The 19745-nt window shown below is 36.6% G+C and overlaps 1 protein-coding gene across 2 annotated transcripts in view; it reads right to left on the bottom strand.

Annotated features, from left to right (window-relative positions):
• The window catches only part of ZC3H13 (zinc finger CCCH-type containing 13), a 39368-nt gene that overhangs the window by 14508 nt on the left and 5115 nt on the right, over positions 1 to 19745 (bottom strand). The window contains exons 2-10 of one of the 2 annotated variants that reach the window (XM_060786470.2): positions 15538 to 15663; positions 13922 to 14031; positions 8214 to 8325; positions 7040 to 7148; positions 6060 to 6199; positions 4218 to 4378; positions 3641 to 3841; positions 2900 to 3070; positions 1968 to 2278 (exon numbers count right to left, since the gene is read on the bottom strand). In XM_060786470.2, coding sequence (XP_060642453.2) covers positions 1968 to 2278; positions 2900 to 3070; positions 3641 to 3841; positions 4218 to 4378; positions 6060 to 6199; positions 7040 to 7148; positions 8214 to 8325; positions 13922 to 14031; positions 15538 to 15654 — 1432 coding nt within the window. In that variant the 5' untranslated portion in view covers positions 15655 to 15663. The remainder of the gene's footprint in view (positions 1 to 1967; positions 2279 to 2899; positions 3071 to 3640; positions 3842 to 4217; positions 4379 to 6059; positions 6200 to 7039; positions 7149 to 8213; positions 8326 to 13921; positions 14032 to 15537; positions 15664 to 19745) is intronic. The other variant, XM_060786480.2, reaches the window with a different exon arrangement.

Here is a 19745-nt window from a genome sequence, read left to right as displayed (position 1 = left end):
CTTTTAATATCCAATTATATTATATCTAAAAATTGCACTACAATGTGTTTTATTTAAAACTATTGGGAATATTACTATACAGCTATACAGTGTACAATGCTATGGGCTTCCCTGTATTCCTCTTGTTCTGGCAAAAAAAGGTGACATTCTCTAATTTTGCTTGTAGGGTTCCCTTGCACCGTTTCACATTTGGATATTTGGCTTTAGCAAAACCTGGCCTCTAGAATTTCCAAATTTGTCCAGTCAGAAATGAGAGAGTAAGTTTAAATAAAGACAGGCTATCATTTCTAGAGTTTCTCTTTTTTAAGCTCTCTTATTTTTAAATCAATTGTAGCATCTTCCATGGCAGATTCTTTTCAGTATTTTTAATAATGAATTTTCAGTGTCTAGAATTTTTCCAACTTGTCTCTAAAGGTGGCAGGAGGCAAAATCTCAACTATTTTACCCCTTCACAAACATGAGTATGTGTGCTATTATATGTTGGGAAATGTGGGCGTCTGGCAAGAAATTTGCAATTACTTTCTGTTAAACTTCATATATAAGGTAATCACAGATCTAGAAGTCATGTTTTGTTTCATTGGATAAATTACATTTTATGTTTGGAGTCATAGACAGCTCTTATTCAAACCCAGATTTATCAGTCAATCAAACAAGACTAACTTGGAGTGCCATTAATACTGATTTCACTTTGGTGCCAAGCTTTGAGACTGGAGATTTTGGCTTGAATCAACACATAAATTGTTTCAAATTGCTTGATTTTTAAAGTCTTCAGTTTTCTTAATTTTGTGTTATATAAAACGGAATAGATGATAAATAAAACAGCTTTCCTTCTATTAACATAACTTTGTCTATGTGTTCTGATGTTTAAACAAATATTTTTTTAATGTTGAGAATTACAGCTCGCTAGAAGAAATTGTGGCTGGTTGCTAAACTCTACTTGGCCACAATTTGCTAACACAATTTACAAAATATTCTCATCTTGTGTTAATTGCATCCGATTCCAATTTGTTTCAATGCAAGAAACCAGTCAACATATCTCGAATAAAATAATACAGTTACATGTATGTTCATTTTTTCAACTGCCAGTCAATCAACATTTTCAGAACTCATATAAACACATAACAGTGCATATGTGCATTATATGCATATTCACATGCCTCTCTAATCCAATGGCCATTAGTAGGTAATTATGACATATAACCATGGCTTTTCCACTAGAACTGATATGTTCATAGTATGCTTTATATTACGGCCCTCAATACCACTTACCAGAAAATGAAAGTAGTTTGATTCTGAGGGTCAAAAATTCACACTTCTGCTATCTATCTATCTATCTATCTATCTATCTATCTATCTATCTATCTATCTATCTATATACACACACACACACACACACACACACACACTAAATAAACTGTTCACGATTTTACTATAATTCAGTATGATATAACTTATTCCTATCAGTTTCCTATTTTAATTATTTTTTTCATTCTATGCCCACTGATTTTCTTCAGGAGGCTTTAGACATTGCTTTTCAAAAAATCATGATTGTCAATTTCAAGTGATTATATTCTAGGAAATGAACTGCAGAATACAATTGAAAAATAACTTCCATCATATTCAACCACAAGTTGATTCTTCCTAGGAAAGACTATTTATTCTATAAGCTTTAGTAATTGTTTCCAAATATATGATTATGAAGTTAGGGCAATTAATTCTATCCAGTTTACAAGTCATTTGATCGGCAACCCTGATAGTGATGCTTTAGGTTCTGTAGTACAATAGGCAGCAATTCCAGACACAAAGAGTGCCCAGCTTCTTTTCACATGAAATGTTCTATACAAGATAAATAATAAATAAACAATAAAAAAAAACTTTAGTTATACCCCCGCCACCATCTTCCCAAAGGGTCTTGGGGTGGCTCACCAAAATACAAATATAGAGATCATATTTATTCTTATTCATACCATCCCTTCTTTCATGGCGTCGATCATGTGATTGTGAAACCCGCTCACGATCAGTTCGGCTCTTCTCTCGAACTGGTGAACGATGCCTTGAAGAGGTCTGTTTTTGTTGAGGAGAAGGTGAAGCTCTGTGGGCGTAAGGGGAAGAGGAACGGCCTGCAGGTGGGGAAACTGTCCTTTTGTAAGGGGGGGAAGGAGTTCTTTTGTGACGTGGGGAAGGAGAACGTCTCTGAATAGAAGAACCTGACTGAGATGAAGAGGAGTGATGTCTTGAAGACACAGGAGAGTGATGCTGAGTTGGCGGTGAAGCAGATCTGCGGATGGAGAATTTTTAAAAAAAAAAAAACAACTCTAAGCCGTATTTTTTTAAACATGATAATACCTTTTCTATTGATGACCTCTTGCTGACATGATATAGATTCGTATTTTCAAATTCTTCTGCAAACTGGACACATTGGAATAAATTTCTGACTCACTACATTATGGTAGTATCCTGGATATCTACTCTTTCAACTCTCCAAGTTGAAGTCCAATGTGAAAAAAACAATACTACCGACAAAAGCCCATGACTTTCTTCTGAAAGCAAGTATTGCCCTCTGTCACAGGGTTGTAGGGAAATGTGCCCCCCAGTGGTGTTCTCTCCAACAGCTTTTTTTTGTATTTTGGGTGGGTGAGAGCATGGGGGAGGAGGGTAATAAAGTTTTGGAAACCGAGGCTGAGGTATGGTGTGCATGTGTGATTCTTCTAAGTCCCATGAAAAACCAATGCTGCTTAACAACTACTAGCAGTGGCACACTCTTGCTTTGTTATAAGGTACACTGACCCAGTGTCCTTGTTTTCAAACAATTTTCTAGGTGAAATTATCTTAATTATTTGATCCGCTTTTAAATGAATGAAGTCACTTACATACATCAAACAATATATAATTATTCTACCTGCAAGATGGTGAAAAAGAATGCTTATGGCTGCTTGACTTAGTCGGAGCCCAAGACGTCTGCCTTCTCCTTGTAGAAGGGGAATATTCTCTTGAAGGAGAAGAATTACTGCCAGAATGTTCTTCTGGACTAGGTGAACGTCTCTGCCTATGGGAACCCTCTGAGGTATCTCTGAGGAATACATAAACAGAGATGTGTTATTATCAGTAAAACGATGGAGAGGGTGCTTTAAGCATTGATCATTTGGATTTCATCTGGAGTTAAACATGCTCCTTCACAGATCTTTCTGCACTCGGCAATGAACTAGTGAAAGCTACTGGGTCTTTTAGGTATCTGATGGTGAGGAATTATTTGTCATCTTCTGCATGTTTCTCCTCTGTAGAGGCTTCTGGGTTCCACCCTGGCACATCCTCCTATTTTAATAAGTATGGAATGAGGCCAGTTACCCAAAATGCACTACAGTGACATCCAAGTCAGGCCCCTTCTACATGCAATTGAAATAATCAAAGCAGATCATCCACATTATCTGCTTTGAACTGGATTGATTTGAGTCTATGCTGACATATAATCCAGTTCAAAGCAGATATTCTGCATTAATGAAAAATATAAAGCCATCAAATACATCCTTTAAAATGAAGAATGGCAAACCAGTCATGCATAAATCCTTGTTTGCAGTAGTTCATGGATGACATATAGCCAACTTAAACCTATACCCAAACAATAAAACAATTTTGCAAATACCTCTGTTTCTCCTTTTTTTCTTTATTATGTCTTTCTAAGTCACGGCCTCTCTCTTTTGTCTCCCTTGGTTTCTCTTCCAACCGTTCTTTAACTTTATGTTTTTCCTTATGCTTTTTTGCTTGGGCAGTCTCCTCTTGCACTGGTGGAGGTGGACTAGGTGTACGAGGGCCTTTCTTTTTATTGTGGTTGCCTTTCAAACTCCTAAAAAGGCAGTAAATAAACATTTCACGGGTTAACAGCAGTGCCGCTTGGATAAAAATATATATTATTTTATTTTTAAAAAATTACCGTAACTTTCTGACTGTTTATATCCAATTTGTTCTTCCCAAATTAGACTATCACCTAAAGTCTACAAAGACCATTCAAAGCAGGGGCTGCAATTTTCATGGTTGTTGCCCCGTGCAAGCCTCAAGGCATTCTACACTGGAGACCAACTGCATTATCCATGTCACACCAAATAAATCTGATCCACTCGAATATATATCTTAACAAGTATCTACCTAAATAATATCGGGACCACAAAACCAACTAATGCAGAATACAACATTTTATTTATAAAACAACCCTGCATACTAACCTTTGTTGGTCCAAGAGGGGTGAAGAAACTGCAGAAGTTTTCTTTTCCCTCTTACTAACAGTTGATGAAGATTTGGGACTCAATCTTAGTTTTGGAGATTTGCTAGATTTTCGTGGTGAAGGTGAGGATGATAACTTGGATCCAACAGCCTCTGGAGAAATCTTTTAAAAAGCGAACGCATTAATTTTATCCCACTACAGTTAATTTACTTTATATTACTATGTGCTTTTTAATAAGTATGAGGATGTATCATTGAAGACTGAGCTTTAAAATAAAATACCCAAAATAATTCTGATTTCATCTCATGCTTTATTTTTGTTAGGTAGCTTTCTTCTTATCCAGCTAAAACAAGACAGATAACATTAATTGCTAAAATGTAAGACAAAGTGAAGCCTCAAGTTGGAAAGTGAGGTTTCAAAGCAGCAAGTAGGAAATACTGTTACAACAGAAACTCCAATTCAAAATGGCAAAATCATTTTGTCTGAAAAAAACGACTTTTGTGTGTGTCAGGAGTAACTTGAGAAACTGCAAGTTACTTCCGATATGAGAAAATCGGCCCTCTGCAAGGACATTGCCCAGGAGACACCCAGATGTTTTACCATCCTGTGGGAGGCTTCTCCCATTCCTTGCATGAGAAGCTGGAGCTGACAGACAAGAGCTCACCCTGCTTCTTGGATTCGAATTGCAAACCTTTCAGTCAGCAGTCCTGCAGGCACAAGAGTTTTAACCCATTGTGCCATCGAGGTTAAAAATTATAAACCAACTTTTTAAAAATCACTTGTAAACCAAGTAAAACCAGCTTAGCTGCTAAAAAGTAACAGAAAGCGGGAGTTCCAAAGCACTAAAGCTGGATGGTGAGATTTCAAAGCAAGAAGAACAGAAGCATTGTGACAATGGGAACTCCAATTCAAACTGGGAAAACTACTTTGTATGAAAAATTACTTAACAAAAAAAGTATTATTTTTTTCATTTAGATCTAATAGTTTCGACATAAACATGGAACTTTTCTGTCATTGTCTTCATATTGTTACACTTGTTTTCCAAAAAAGCTGACATATTGGGTTATGCACTTTCCTCCCATCCTTAATGAAGGTTTAACCCCACTGTTCGTCCCTTATGAGCTCCTCCCTCAGAAACACACTCTCCCACTACTATCTCATCCAGGGTTTTATCAATTTTATCCTATGCATTTGGCCTGCTCACTATGTTCTATCTCTTCATCATGTTATTTTGTAACAGTTTATTTTATTTTGTTACTTCATGTATCTTATTGTGATGTTATTTTTGCTTCTTTGTATTTTATTTTGTTGTATTGTATTTTTGGGCTTGGCTTAAGTTAGCCACCCTTAGTCCCCTTTGGGGAGATGGTGGCGGGGTATAAATATGATGATGATGATGATGATGATGATGATGTGTGTGTGTGAAGTAACTAGTGACACCTTCTAGATGGTATGAAAGAAAGCGCCACTTCCTAATGTTACAAGTGCCAATGACTACTCAATAACTGTATAGATCAGTGTGAATGAAAGGTCTACCATGGATTAAATTCTATTTTTTGCTACAACGGTTTGCTCATGAAAGGCCACCAGTCCGAAACTACAATGAACAAGCTCTTGCAAAATATTTCAAATACAGTCACTAAAATGCAAGCACCATTAAAGGCAGGTCAAAATTTAATACATTTGAATTGAGGGGGGTGAGAAGCGACAAAGAGTATTCGCTGTGACACCATTTTTTTGTGGCTTAAGTAAAGGCAGCAGACAAACAAATAGTACTTGTAGGATGTGGTTTATTAATTCTTAACTTTTACTGGCTACTGGAGTTTATTTCCAAGATACAAACCTCCTTTTTAATGACTATTTCTTCCCTTTTCTCCATGTTCTCTTCTTCAAGCTTCATTAACTCTCTCTGGATCTTCTGGCGCTTCATTTCCAGAGAAAGTTCGTGGTCATAATCGTAGTTAACGTCTCCGTTATCAGAATCTTAATTTATGAAAAAAGAAAGGGGGACAGATATGATGACTACTATAATAAACAAAATATAAGGATTCAAACTGATTAACACTGCTAAAAATAAAAAAGAAAATATATTTATTGGAGATTATTCAGTAGGAGAATTTACTTTATGTCAGAATCTATTTTACATTATTTTCTTTTTATGCCATAATCTTTCCAAGTGATTCAAGACAGTATACATTGTTCTTTGCTCCACTTCTATCCTTCTAACAAACCAATCTAAGTCTGATATTTTGGTCACTACACTACAGTAACACATGGGTATATTTAAATTCATGTGCTCTCATGGTCTCACTAAGAGAGAAGGACAGGCTGATATGGATCCTATGTTATGCACATATCACAGATTAAAGTTTTAAAAAGTATATTAATGAAATACATCATTATTTTGGATCTATAAATCCATACCACTAGAGGAGAAGAATAGTTAGTCATCCACACTGTCCAGTATAACTTTGGAAGGTTTGATTATTTGTGGGTTTGCAAATTAAAACACAAGTGTGCAATCAGTAACCTAGACCCAATTGCCATGTCTCCAAATAAGGTAACTAAAGAACAACTATGAAACTTATTTAGGTTTTTGAGAGAGATTCTAAAACTACACAATACAATCAGCATTTATTGGGTACTACACACTTGATCTTATTTAGACTGTTTCTTTATTTGAAAATTTAAACTACAGTAGCCATGAACGAAAAAAGTATCTCCTGTTGCAGGCAATACTACAGAATACATATTTATTCCCCTTTGTAGTTCAAACATTTCCCGGTTTTTCGCATTTTGAATCTAGCACCCTATTTCACTTACCGTCTCTATTTGTTTCCCACTCAGGATTTTCTTCTTCACTTTCTGGAGTCCTCTCCTTTGTAATTTTAATATCTTCCTTCCCCCTGTGCCTTCCTCTTGAGGACTCTTTCTACACAGCAAAAAAAAGGGCAAAATGAAGTCAGTTGCTTTTTAAAAGTAGACATTGGAAACAGATGGCATTTAGCAATTTTATACCAGTCTGAGTTTATTAGCTTATTAAGAGGAAGCATTAATGCCTGTAATTCAGTTTCAGATATTGAAAATAAAAATGAATGACATTTCAAAGATTCATAACATGTATCTCTCATTTCAATACATATCAAGAATAGCAAAAAAAAAAAAAAAAAAAAAGACAAAGGCCTGGCTCAGGTATAATGCTAAACTATGCTTAGGCATAGCCAGCGCATGTCTTGGGATTGTGCAGGCCCTCTCCACTATGTGCTAAAGGGTGAGATTTAAAGTTTCTGACTACATTTCTAAAGCTACTTTCCTTTTTCATCAAAGCACAGAGAACTGTACTAAATCCTAACTTTAAATGCTGGCTTCTGTATCCTGTCTTGTTGGAAAGCCGTTAACTATGCTTTCCAATGCGCATACAATGGGAAAATAAGATTCCCTAACAGCTACTCCATAGACACCCAACAGGACTTTTCTCTCATCTGAAGTGTTTTGTGCAGACTCCTTTTTTAAACTTCCTACTGTTTTGAACAGTCTTTACAATGGGCCATGGGGAGGGAGGAGAGTGATTTTGACAGAACTGCAAAATGCACAAACTTACTTTGGCACACAGAACTACTTGAACCCTGGTCAGTCTGTTCTAAACATGTTTTACATAAGTAGAATTTCAAGGCACTGGATGGAATCCAAATTTTGTACTCAGTGAAGTTCTGTTCATGCTGGAGGGAATCAAGGAGGTAGCAACTTTTGGCCATTTCTCCCTCCCTTCCTAGGTATTCCTCCCAAAAGTGGTTCTGGAATGTTTAGAAAACTACCATAGTGTGAAAGCTAGTGATGAGAATAAGAGGGTGGTAAAAGTCAATTTATCCACTCATCCCTTCTTTACTTTTCTAGTTCTCTTTACAAACTCAAGACGACCATCCACTAACTGTATTTTGAAAGAAGCAACCTTTATTCTACTGCTATTATAGCAATCTTGGAATAGACCCATTCTTACCCTCGCAGGAGAAGACTGTTCTTCTGTATTATGTTTCTGCGGTTCAGTTTCAATATCTTGTCGCTTATTCTTCATTCTTTCTCGAAGATCACCTGTAGGCCTTTCTGGTGACCTGTATAAAGTAGAAAGAAATAATATCTACTTTTACAAGATTTATTTTAAAACTTGTATTTTATAGCTTGCATTGTAGCTTGGCATTTTTATTCTTAGAATGTTTGTCAACATTCCTGTTTTCTACATGTTTAACATACCTCCCCTCATGTAACACACATGAATAGTGGAAAACACGTATTCCCAAACTTTCTAAAGTGCAGTTGAATCTATCCAAGTTGAAGATGCTTTACCAAACTATTTCATCTATTCTTGAACAATAGCAGAAATAATCTAAGCCACTAGCCATACTATCAAAACCTCACCTCATTACAAAAATATGACAAAGAAACCAGATATTAATTACATCTTTGCATGGCTATTATTATGCAAGAGTTAGTCATTCACATTAAACCATATATAGATTGAGCATTCTCAAATTCAAAATACTCCAAAATTATCCATAATGGTATCTCTTCTTTCTGATAGCTCAATGAACATAGGCTTTGTTTTATACACAATATTATTAAGAATATAGTGTATAAAATTACCTTCAGACTATGTGTATAAGGTGTATATGAAACATCAATGAACGTCTTGTTTAGTTTTGGTTTCCATTTCCAAGGTATCACATTATGTGCATATATGCAAATAAGGGTATTCCAAAAATTGGGGGGAAATCCAAAACAATTCTGTTTCCAAGCATTTCAGCTAAGGCATACTCAATCTGCACATGCTGAGCTGAGATATAAAGTTATTACATTCAACTGCAAATTGACATCTCATCATTTGGAAATTCTTTATTTTAGTATTTTAATCCATTCTAGCCACCAGAAAAGGCAAATTAAAATAAATTATATTTATAGAAAAGCAGACCTGATTTTAAAAGTTCTAAGTAAGGCTAAGTATAAATGGACACTTCATGAGAAAAGCGTGTCCAAATTAAAAACAATAACAAAATCCAGTAGCTAGCATGACTCATGTTCCTTGTCAGATAACTTCCTGTTTCCAAAGCTAGGGTATGCCAAGCTTTATTCAGGTACTGCTGTTTAATAACCAAAGGATCCATCTTTCAACTTGCAATAATTAAAATTAAAGCCATTAGGAGCTGACATTTAAGGTCACTACTAAACACAAGTTCCCTTGTTATCCATCAAGAAGAAGGCACAAAAGTTAAACTCATAACATTTTAGCTGTTTCACCAGGAATCACTTTATAGAAATTTGAAATTGTGTAACATGATGCCAATAATGAGACTAAAGTATTTTTAACATTTAGTTTTCAAGGATGATATACAACTGTCTAGCATTCAAAGATAAAAAGTAAAAATTTTTGCTGGACTAGCACAAATGTTGGGAATGCCTAAAGTAGCTTTTTGAACAATTGAAGCTGGTAATATTACATATTATTACATTTTCCAGAACTGGACAAAGTTCTGAGGTCTAATCTTGAGGCAGGATGTGATCAATTCTGCTTCAGTCGAGGTTAGCTACACAACATCCCCCTTATTTGTATGAAAGTGAAACAGACATGTAGGGATAAATTATTAGCGTAGGAAGACAAATCTCTGATTCCAAACCAGTATACAATATGCATTTGTTTTTTGTTTACCCCATCTAACACAGGATGACTCCTTATATTCAAAAGTAGGAGGTATTTTGAGAGAGGAGAGAATACCATACTTAAGAACAAAAACTAGCTCCCTCCCAAGTAAAAGTATTTCTGAATTTATTTAGCAGATCTAGCTGTGAGTTAGGGACAATTTCCAAGATTTCTCTTTTTGTGCCACTGACAGAATTTTTGAACATTAGTTTTGAAGATGGGCACTTTAAAAGTATATCTACAACTATTAAAAGGGAACATGACAAAGAGGTGTCTGCAAATATACAGATTTACTCCAAACTCACTGGAACCAGGGATTGGATGCTGTTAATATATACACAACAGCAAGCTAAGTATGTTTACTGGATTATATAATATTAGTTGTCATTCTTTTTTAGAACATCAGAATCTATTTTTCAACAAACTACTGTACTGTAGTCCGGTACCCAAATATACTCCAGAAAAGATAGGTTCTTGATTCAAATCTACACTGCAGATTCACTACACACACACACACACACACACACACACACACACACCATCACTTCTTACTGTTTTATCTTAACAGTGAAAATTATTTTGGAATGTTCTCTTGTTTGGATATCATTCAATTTAGCTCAACCACAATGCCTTAAATTTGGAGACTACAAAGATTAAAGTCAACAGAAATTTCACAACACACAGAAGTCACAAAAGTATTTCTGGAAAGAAGCCCAAAACAATTTTGTATTTTAGCCAATAGGCATCATGTTTAGTTCTGTTACATTTAAACCTCGGTATTCTTTCCATAGTTCTAGTAGAAAAATAATAAGTCACAAAAATGATGAAGCTGTAACATTTTTATGTTCCCTATTCAAAAATGTTTATAAATGTCAAGATGGTGTCAAAACTAAAAAGAATGAGGTTTTGAGCTTCAAGCATAATTGATGGTTGAAACATCAATTCTATTTCCCTTAAAAATATTTTTGGAATAACATCTGATTCTGCCAAATATCTATCAGGTTGGAAGGATGACAGCTCTCTTGAAACACACACACTGATTGACGAGATGCCCTACATGGGAGTTGAAAACTTACCCTATAATTCATATACAGGTCTAGAAATTTTAGTTAAAAAATCAATCCAAAAAAACTGGCCAACATCCAAGGATCAATGAGAGTACTGTATTTTAATTCATATCCAAAAAAATGAGCCACTTCCTTCTTTCAAGAGTTTATCCTGGGACAAACTAAAAGTAACACCAACCTTTGGAGGCTTTTAAACAGAGGCTGGATAGCCATCTGTCGGGGGTGCTTTGAATGCAATTTTCCTGCTTCTTGGCAGGGGGTTGGACTGGATGACCCATGAGGTCTCTTCCAACTCCATGATTCTATGATTCTCTACTCTCATCAGCATGGTTACACTTCTGCCCTTTTTGAATGACTGGGCGGGGAAATGAAGGCATTGGTCCTTGAGTTATCCACAGGTCATATCATAATCTAGAATTTTTTTCTCAAACCTGCCCGTGGCTTGAGGTTGGCTTATACATGAGTACATATGGCAGTTGCTCTGTATGTTAGTAAAGTACAATTCCCGTCATTTTGCACACTGGCCATGCTGGCTGATTGAAGTCCAACATGATCTAGGGAGCCCCAAATTTTCTCAGTCTATTCTCTTTCACTTGAATACCTGCAAAGAACAAGACCACACACCTCACAAAATCTCTAATTTGATTTTGATATAGTATGTTAATACATACTATTTCTAATCTATATGACAAAAAAGGAAGAGGAATCAGGGAGAATTCATGCTAGAGAAGATATAATAATCTATATCAAGAATAGGTATTATTTCCATAACTACAGAGAGAATAAAATCCACTCATTTCAAAATCCCTATTACTTCATGCCCTGTCTGAAAATACATATGAAATGCACAAATCACAATATGGAACAATTAGATTTTCAGTGCAATCCTATACACAACTATGCAGAAGAAATGAACACTGAGTTAGATGTGTTTTACTTCTGGAGAGGCGTAGGACTGCAACTTGAATTAATGATTGTAATTGATGATTGACTTACTAATTTCAATCACTAACTAAAATTGCTACATATCAAGAACACAGTCATCCTGACCAGAACAACAGTCACTAAAGCACAAAACATAACTGAAGATACTTAATTCCTGCAACAATTATTTTACGTGAAGTCATCTGGTAAGGAAAAGACTGCTTTATTAAATAATGTGCTTTATCATTTTTGTGCATGAGCTAACAATATGTGTCTATACATTTGAGCCTCTCTGCTGATTCAGATGATCCAATGTGTTATGAGGCACTGTTTAGCCTTCTGAGAGCTCTAAGGGGGGGAAACACACCCCTATTCACACCCCTATGTATTGTGCCAGAAACAGAGATAAATCCAGATTACATTTAAGTAGTTTCAGCTCATGCAAGAACATGTGAGATCCCAATAAAATGTTGAAGTAAAATAAAATTTACACCCCTCACAAGAATTTTTGTCTTACATTTCCCTTTCTTCCAAATATAAATTAATTTTAGGCCTTCACTTTCCATATATCTCTCATTTCACACCATTTTGTCTTTCTATGGCCCCACATGTTTGCCCTTCTTGTTGCCTCTCCTTGTTGCCTCTGCACCTGTGCTTTGTCCATTTACTACTCTTTTTTTCTTATTCCTGCACCCAACAGTTTTTTGCATCCCTCACCCAGCTGCTTCTAGCTCGTTTACTAAGGTAGTTCTTTCCCTCCTCATCATCTCCTCTTCTCCTTCTACTGGCCCCTCTTCTTCCTCTGGACTCTTTTGAAATTTTTACTTAATCACACCTTGTGAAGTTGGTGAATCACTTGTCATTCCTTGCTCTTTTCCCTTTCCCATCCTCCACACAGCTTCATAGTCTTCCTGTTTTCAATGAGTGACTTTTTGTTAGTCCTATAAGATTTATGTTTATTTTGTAAACAGTATTTTGCATATTTCTTCAAACAGCACAATTTACCAGGGCATGCATGTACTTCCCTCTTGTTGGACATAATCCCGACTTTAACTACAAAAATCTTAACACACTTTTTTGCTTTTGAGTTCCTCTTTTTCCCCCCTGATTGACACCTTCAATCTAGTCAATGTTAAGAATATCAGACTGGATAGAGGAATAGTCTCAACAGATATAAGGCAATTTGACAGGTTCATATAATAGCTATGCAATGGCTGTGTACTGTTGGGTACATCTTATACTATGGGATCAACACATTTAGATTGATAAAGTAGAATCAGATCACACTTGCAAATCCATGCGCAAGACAAAATTAGAAATGTGCTTCACATCACAGCTTACCTTCACATTTTGTGCTTCTTAAGGGTAATAAAAACCAAATTTATGAAAATATTATGAGCCTATCTAGCATTTTTCAGCAACAGTTAACCATATAATCCTATACACGCCTCTAATCTCAATGCTATGCCCCACTGTACAGCAAGCCTCTTGTACAGAATCCTGAACTGCACAGTTTTCAATCTTAAATGTACATTAAACACGAATGTCAGAGATTAAATCTATTTAAGAGAAAATAAATTGTTTATCATAAGTTACAAATCACAATCATGTTCTCATTTTAGGTACTGTTTTTAATTTTTTTCCCATAGCAGCCAATTATGAAGGTGTGCTGTGTTGTGAGAGCACAGTGAATAATTAGAATTCCCAGCTAATCACACTGCTAATGGTGAGGTTGTAAAACTGAGATGTTTAGTGCTCTCTTGTGTAGCTGCAAGACAGAATTGAGCAAAACAAAAGCTGTAGAAATATTTTACAACAATCCATTTATTCTGACTTCCCTTCCTTTTTGACAAAGGCAAAACTGTTCAAATAGAAATTAAAATGCAACAAGAACATTACATTACTCTGAAGTTACACACAAATCGTAATTTTAATAATCCACATCACTGAATTGTAAGTTAAAATAAGACTGCAAGAAAACAGCTTTTGCAAGCATGTGAATATAAAGCTGAATTCTTCATTTACCTTCTGTAACTGCTGCTAAAGCCTTTACCTCGTGGTGAAGGGCCATGTACGAATCTACATGTGTTCCCATAGAGGCAGTTGCCAGTCTTCAGCCAGTTACGGCACTGTGTCTAAGAGACAGACATTACTGGGTGAATTTCAGACTAATTTTGGAAGTTCTATGTGTGAAAACACACACCACAAATATTCCCACCCAACAGTAACAGAATGAAAATCAATAGTCCTAGATTCATCAGTGCTCCCTGCAAGCAAGATTGGATAACACAAGACATTTCAGTATCTGTTTACCTGAACAACTACTATCTCTTCATTTTCCCCTCTATGTAAGAATTAAGCTTCACTTCACCTTGATGCACAATAAACATACATCAAGATGAAATGGAGATGTGAAAAATACACATGAGCACTTTTAGTGCCTATACCTTCTCCTCCTCAGTAACAGTACTATAAGTTACATTTGAAGGTATAAGCGCTAAATAATTCATTCATGTGGATGTCACACTCCACAAAGTACGGTCTGTTTTGTTAAAAAAAAAACCCACAAACCCACAAAATAAGTTCCAAGTAATTACAGCAGAGATCAGGGAATCAGAGCTGGAAAAGAACAGAAGGTCATTTATTGTGCTTAAAGAAGGATCCTTTCTACATTAACTCCTTGGCAGGGGGTCGGACTAGATGACCCATGTGGTCTCTTCCAACTCTATTATTCTATTATTCTGGTTCTATCCTTCAAGATTTGCCCACAAAACTAAGATGTCTATACCAGAACAAAAGTGAATAAAGCACACTACAACTAGGATACCTGCAAAAAAAAATGCATAAATGGTCTCTTCCAACTCTATTATTCTGATTCTATCCTTCAAGATTTGCCCACAAAATTAAGACCAGTCTATACCAGAACAAAGGTGATTAAAGCACACTACAACTAGGATACCTGCAAAAAATATTTTAATGCATAAATGGCTGCAGCCATTAAGCCAAGCCATTTGCCCAAGGCAAGACAACACCACTACTATACAAAGCTGTCAGTCAATCATACCTAAGGAAAATTCAATTTCTGTTGCCCATACATAGTGCAGGACAAATTTGTATTGGAAAGAGAGCTAGTCTGAATATAGTGTTCTTGGCTTTATCTAGACCAGTAGTTATCAACCTGTAGGTCCCCAGATGTTCTGGTCTTCAACTACCAGAAATCCTAACAGCTGGCAAACAGACTGGGACCCACAGGTTGGGAACCACTAATCTAGGCAGAAACATTGGATCCTTGAGTGTTTTAACCCCTTCATGACATTGAACTGTTCCAAACTACAACAGTCCACGAGTTACCAAATTGAGAAATGAAAATCTCCATAAGTAGCCTGTGGGGCTTTTCATTCTCTTTTTTCCCTCTTGAATATCTAGAAATAACCAAGATAACCTAACTTCTTGTGATGGTAGAGCCAATACTAGGTAGGGGATGTTCTCATTTTAGGGCAGAAATGGAAGGTAGTTTCTTGGTCCTGCCTTTTGACAGCCTTCCCACGCCATCTGGCTCCACCCCTCCACTGACCAAAAATGAAAACTTTCCTCTCAAGTCTGTCTCAAAGTGCTAAATTAAGAGCAAAGATTCGACTCACCTCAGCAGTACTTCCAGTGCTGGGTCCAAGTCTTTCAAATACACTGGGTCTTCTGGATGTGCTATCAGATATGGTCTTGGTATTTTCCACTGTGACCTTCCTTCTAATTTTTGACATTTTGTACTACTTCAACCAAAAAAAAAAGGCAACACTGTAAAATTCTCAAGTTAAGCTATTGCAACTGAACTCATAGGAAAAGATATGGTATTAATCTTCAGGAGCTTCTATAAAAATTAATGCAATAACATATACAGGACTTGACTTAAAATGTTTTTAATGTATTTCATACAAATAAGAGAACCAAAATCACAGCACACATCTATGTCTTGTTTTAGCTTCCTTACAACCCTTAACTACAGACTCAAACAATTTCGCATCTATGAGGCACCAAAAGCAGACCTAAAACAATTGTTTCTTTTCTTTAAGAAAACTAATTGCACCAACCATAAGTCCAACTGTGGCGTTTTAGGCTGATGTTCTCATGGAAGCACATACCAAAGAAATCAGGATTGTAACTAACAGTAAAAATGGTTCATTCTACTGATCCTTCCCTTCCTGTCCACATGGTGGAAAGCCACTAAAACTTTCCAGAAACCCTCTCCAGAGAACAAGGGACTGACTCTCTTAAATACCAGTCTGGTCTATTATAATGTGAAGAATAAGCAAACGTCTGCAAAGGGAACTTGAACAAATAAAACCTCCACTTCAATAGGATCCCTCCCACTGCTGCCTCTCACAACTTCTCTGCAACTGTTTAAGATGGTTGCTCGATCTTCTGAAGTTTTGTTTAGGCTACTTCACTTATAAAAGGAGGTGACACTTTTCTCAATCTTCAATGTGTTAAATGTTACAGTAGTTCTTTTGATGAATTTGTCAGTAATTTTCTAAGTTAACACCAGCTTTAGTTATATAAACTATTGCACTATGCTCACTTTCAGAGACAAAGTATGGAATTTCTTCAAGCTAATCTTTGAATTGGGTGATCCATTGTCAAGGGATAAAATATGGAGACAGAATGCCAGTTCCTGGCCAAAAACAAAAATACGAACCAAAAGCAGAAAAGAATGTAAACTTTTATGTATGCCACAAGCATTGTTCAGTAGCTACTTGAAAGAAACATGTTTTGAACTATTGTCCTATGTGATTTAGATAATTCCGTAATGGAAATATTATTTTGATTTATGTGAAGTAAATAGCATTTTCCATTTTCAGGGTCAGTGCTTATGCTCAAGCATTAAAAAGACCAAAGAAAGTTGGTATATTTTTCCCCATAAATGAAAACAATATTCTAGAAACTATTTCAGTCTTATTCTATATGCTCCATTGTATAACTGTACATTTTCAAAGAGAAGCTTTTAGCTTTATAGGTTTAAATACAAACATTTGAATACAGATTACAAATAGCACATATCTACAGATAATCACAAGGTAGGAAAAGACTTGTGGGAAGCAGAGTTCTCAAAATGATCCACCTGCTAACATAACTAATCTGAGCAATACATTGGAAAGCCACCTTATGCAAACAATCTCCTTTCCAGAAGGGCACAGGGAGAGAACAAAACATCTCAGGCTCAAGATGGCACTTTCTATGTAATGTTTTTGTCACTAGAGAAGACTTACTGTAATGTTTGTTCCCCATCGCCCTTATTTCCTCAGTGTTTTAAAAAATAAAGGACTGCACCCAATGCCATACAAGCTGGCAGCTCTATGAACAATATAATATTCCTGTCCTTTCTGCCTATAAGCAGTTCTCTGCATACTGCAAAATGCAAGGTCTTTCAATCGACAGAACGGATTTGGGATCTCATGGAAGACTGCAGAGAAGGGTGGAACTATTTGACTGGTACCTGCCATTCCATCAGGCAGACATAATTGAGTTTCATTCAGTTTCCACAACATGTTACATCAGAGACAGCAGAAAGTTTTTATTGTTTACTATTAGTTTAGAAGCTACAGATTCCTAGGCTCTGAAGGTGCCCAATATGTGTTCATAAGCGAGTACAATTTATTTATATAAGAGGCTTAAATAACTGCTTACCAAATCCAACAAACTTCATCACCAGATGCAAAATACAAAAACATTCCAAACTCCAAACATTTTAGTATATAGCACAACCTAGGGATTTCAGCAAAAGATCTTTAAAAGTGATGTTGTGTTTTAATTAGAGATAAACCTCCATGGATACAACTTCCATTACTCAAAGGACGATAATGCTTAAAAGCCCTGCAGTGATGTCTGAATGTATTTGTTGAGAGCAAGGATTAAAATGTGGTTGTTCTTTAGAGTTCCCAAGCTGGGAAACCATCTGAACCATCAGCAGGGATAAGGTGACATTTCGGCTTGTTCACTACCTCACCTTCACAACCGTTCTGTGTGCTTCCATATATTTTTTCAAGGAATTTAGAAAGTCCACAATTGGACTTTTGAAGTAAATTTTCACAATCAATCAGAAACAGATGGGCCAATCTTTCTTTCAATTGTAGTCCCTCATACACTCACATCACTGCGCTTGGGGGGGGGGGTGAGTAACCTTTCAGCGCAGGTCTTCAGGCAGTGGAAAAATACAGGGTGAGGCAGCATAACTTCCTTTTTTTAAATGCGTGCCATTCAGTCGGTTGAAGACATAGTGGAGCGCTAGTGGTCTCATTCGAGAGGCGGGAGTATAAAGTTTTGTCCTGATACAGTTCAGTCGCCATCATGCGTTGAAACAGTGAGAAGCATGCTTTTGCCCTTGAGGCCTACTTTTCGAGCGGATTTGGAGTGGCCAGTCTGCTCTCCAGATTTGGCCCCTTGTGATTTTTTTCTATGGGGTTTTTTGGAACCCCGTGTTTATGTGAACCATCCAAGGACCTTATAAGATTTGAAGACCAACATCCAGGAAGAAATTGCCAACATAATGCCTACTATGCTGGCAAGAGTCATGACAAACACCAGAAATCAGGTCTGGAGGATACAGAAATATGAATTCTACAGCAATGTGGTATGGTGGTTACACTAGGATACAGAAGACCTGATTTCTCATTCTAAAAAATATAAAGCTCCCTGGGTGATTTTAGTACAACTACACCCTCTCAGTATAACCTACGTCATAAGAATGTTCAAGGTGATGGGGCATCTTTATGGGAAAGGTAGAGTACAAATGAAATAAATGGAGGACAACAGTGTCATATGCATCACGTTACAACAACAGCATGTCCATTATGATCATTTGCTCTATCCCTATAGCATTTGTCACTCTGAGAGCCAAGTCTCTTAAAATTTGCCTAAAATGTGATCACGAGAGTATATTTTAAGATGATACTTTTATTTAACCAGAAAACCAAATGACAACATTCAATGGCAGGGCTTAAGGCAATAGTTGGAATGATAATATATTTTATGATCAACAGACCAACTGCTTGGATACCCCTGACGATCTCCCTACTCTCCCCTAAGGCATTTGGTGATCTGGACTGGCATTGAATCTTTCCTCTCATGATACCATACTCCTGTCATCTCTTCCAAAGTTGCTTGTGTAAACTTCTTAGATGGGGAGGAAGCTGGGGGCTCCTGCATCTATTACCTGCAGCCCAACTGCCGAGACTCTTCTATCTCTCTCCTCAGCAACTGCTGGGATGCTGCCTTACAGGGTGCTGGAGTATTGTTCATGCTCTTAGGTGGTTCTCACTTTCTTTATAATGAAGGCTCACAGCATTCCTGGGATCTTGGACATGAATCTCGTTGTTTAGGCTTCCACTTTAAAGCGGCTCCACACAATGATCTATCTCGCCTGAACAGACTCTGTCTACTCACCTTCCATGTTAACACCTATATTAACAAAAACTAGGGGCAACTGAGTGGGAGAAGAATAAATTTTGCTATTTAGAAAACACAGTTTCGTTAAACAGAGAAATATACAAAAATAAAATGAAAAGACTCCGATCAATTTTGATGGCAATCAATCACCATACACTCTACCACAGCTTGTTTATGATCTGCTATAAAACCAAGATATTCCAGGGGATTACTAATCGTATAATTTCAATGCCCTCACACAATCTGCCCCTCCCACCCAAAATTACGATTGGAGAATGTTGGTGAGGTTGATGCACCACTGTGCATGAGAAAGTTAACAACAAGCAAAGTCTCGCTTCCTCTCAGCATCACACTGCCTTGATGTCTTCCTCCCAGGTATATCAGAGAGACACTGTGTGGGTTTTTTCCTACT

This window comes from Anolis sagrei, chromosome 1 (assembly GCF_037176765.1).
Source record: "Anolis sagrei isolate rAnoSag1 chromosome 1, rAnoSag1.mat, whole genome shotgun sequence".
Lineage (NCBI taxonomy): Eukaryota > Metazoa > Chordata > Lepidosauria > Squamata > Dactyloidae > Anolis > Anolis sagrei.
This window is presented reverse-complemented; position numbering and strand designations above follow the sequence as displayed.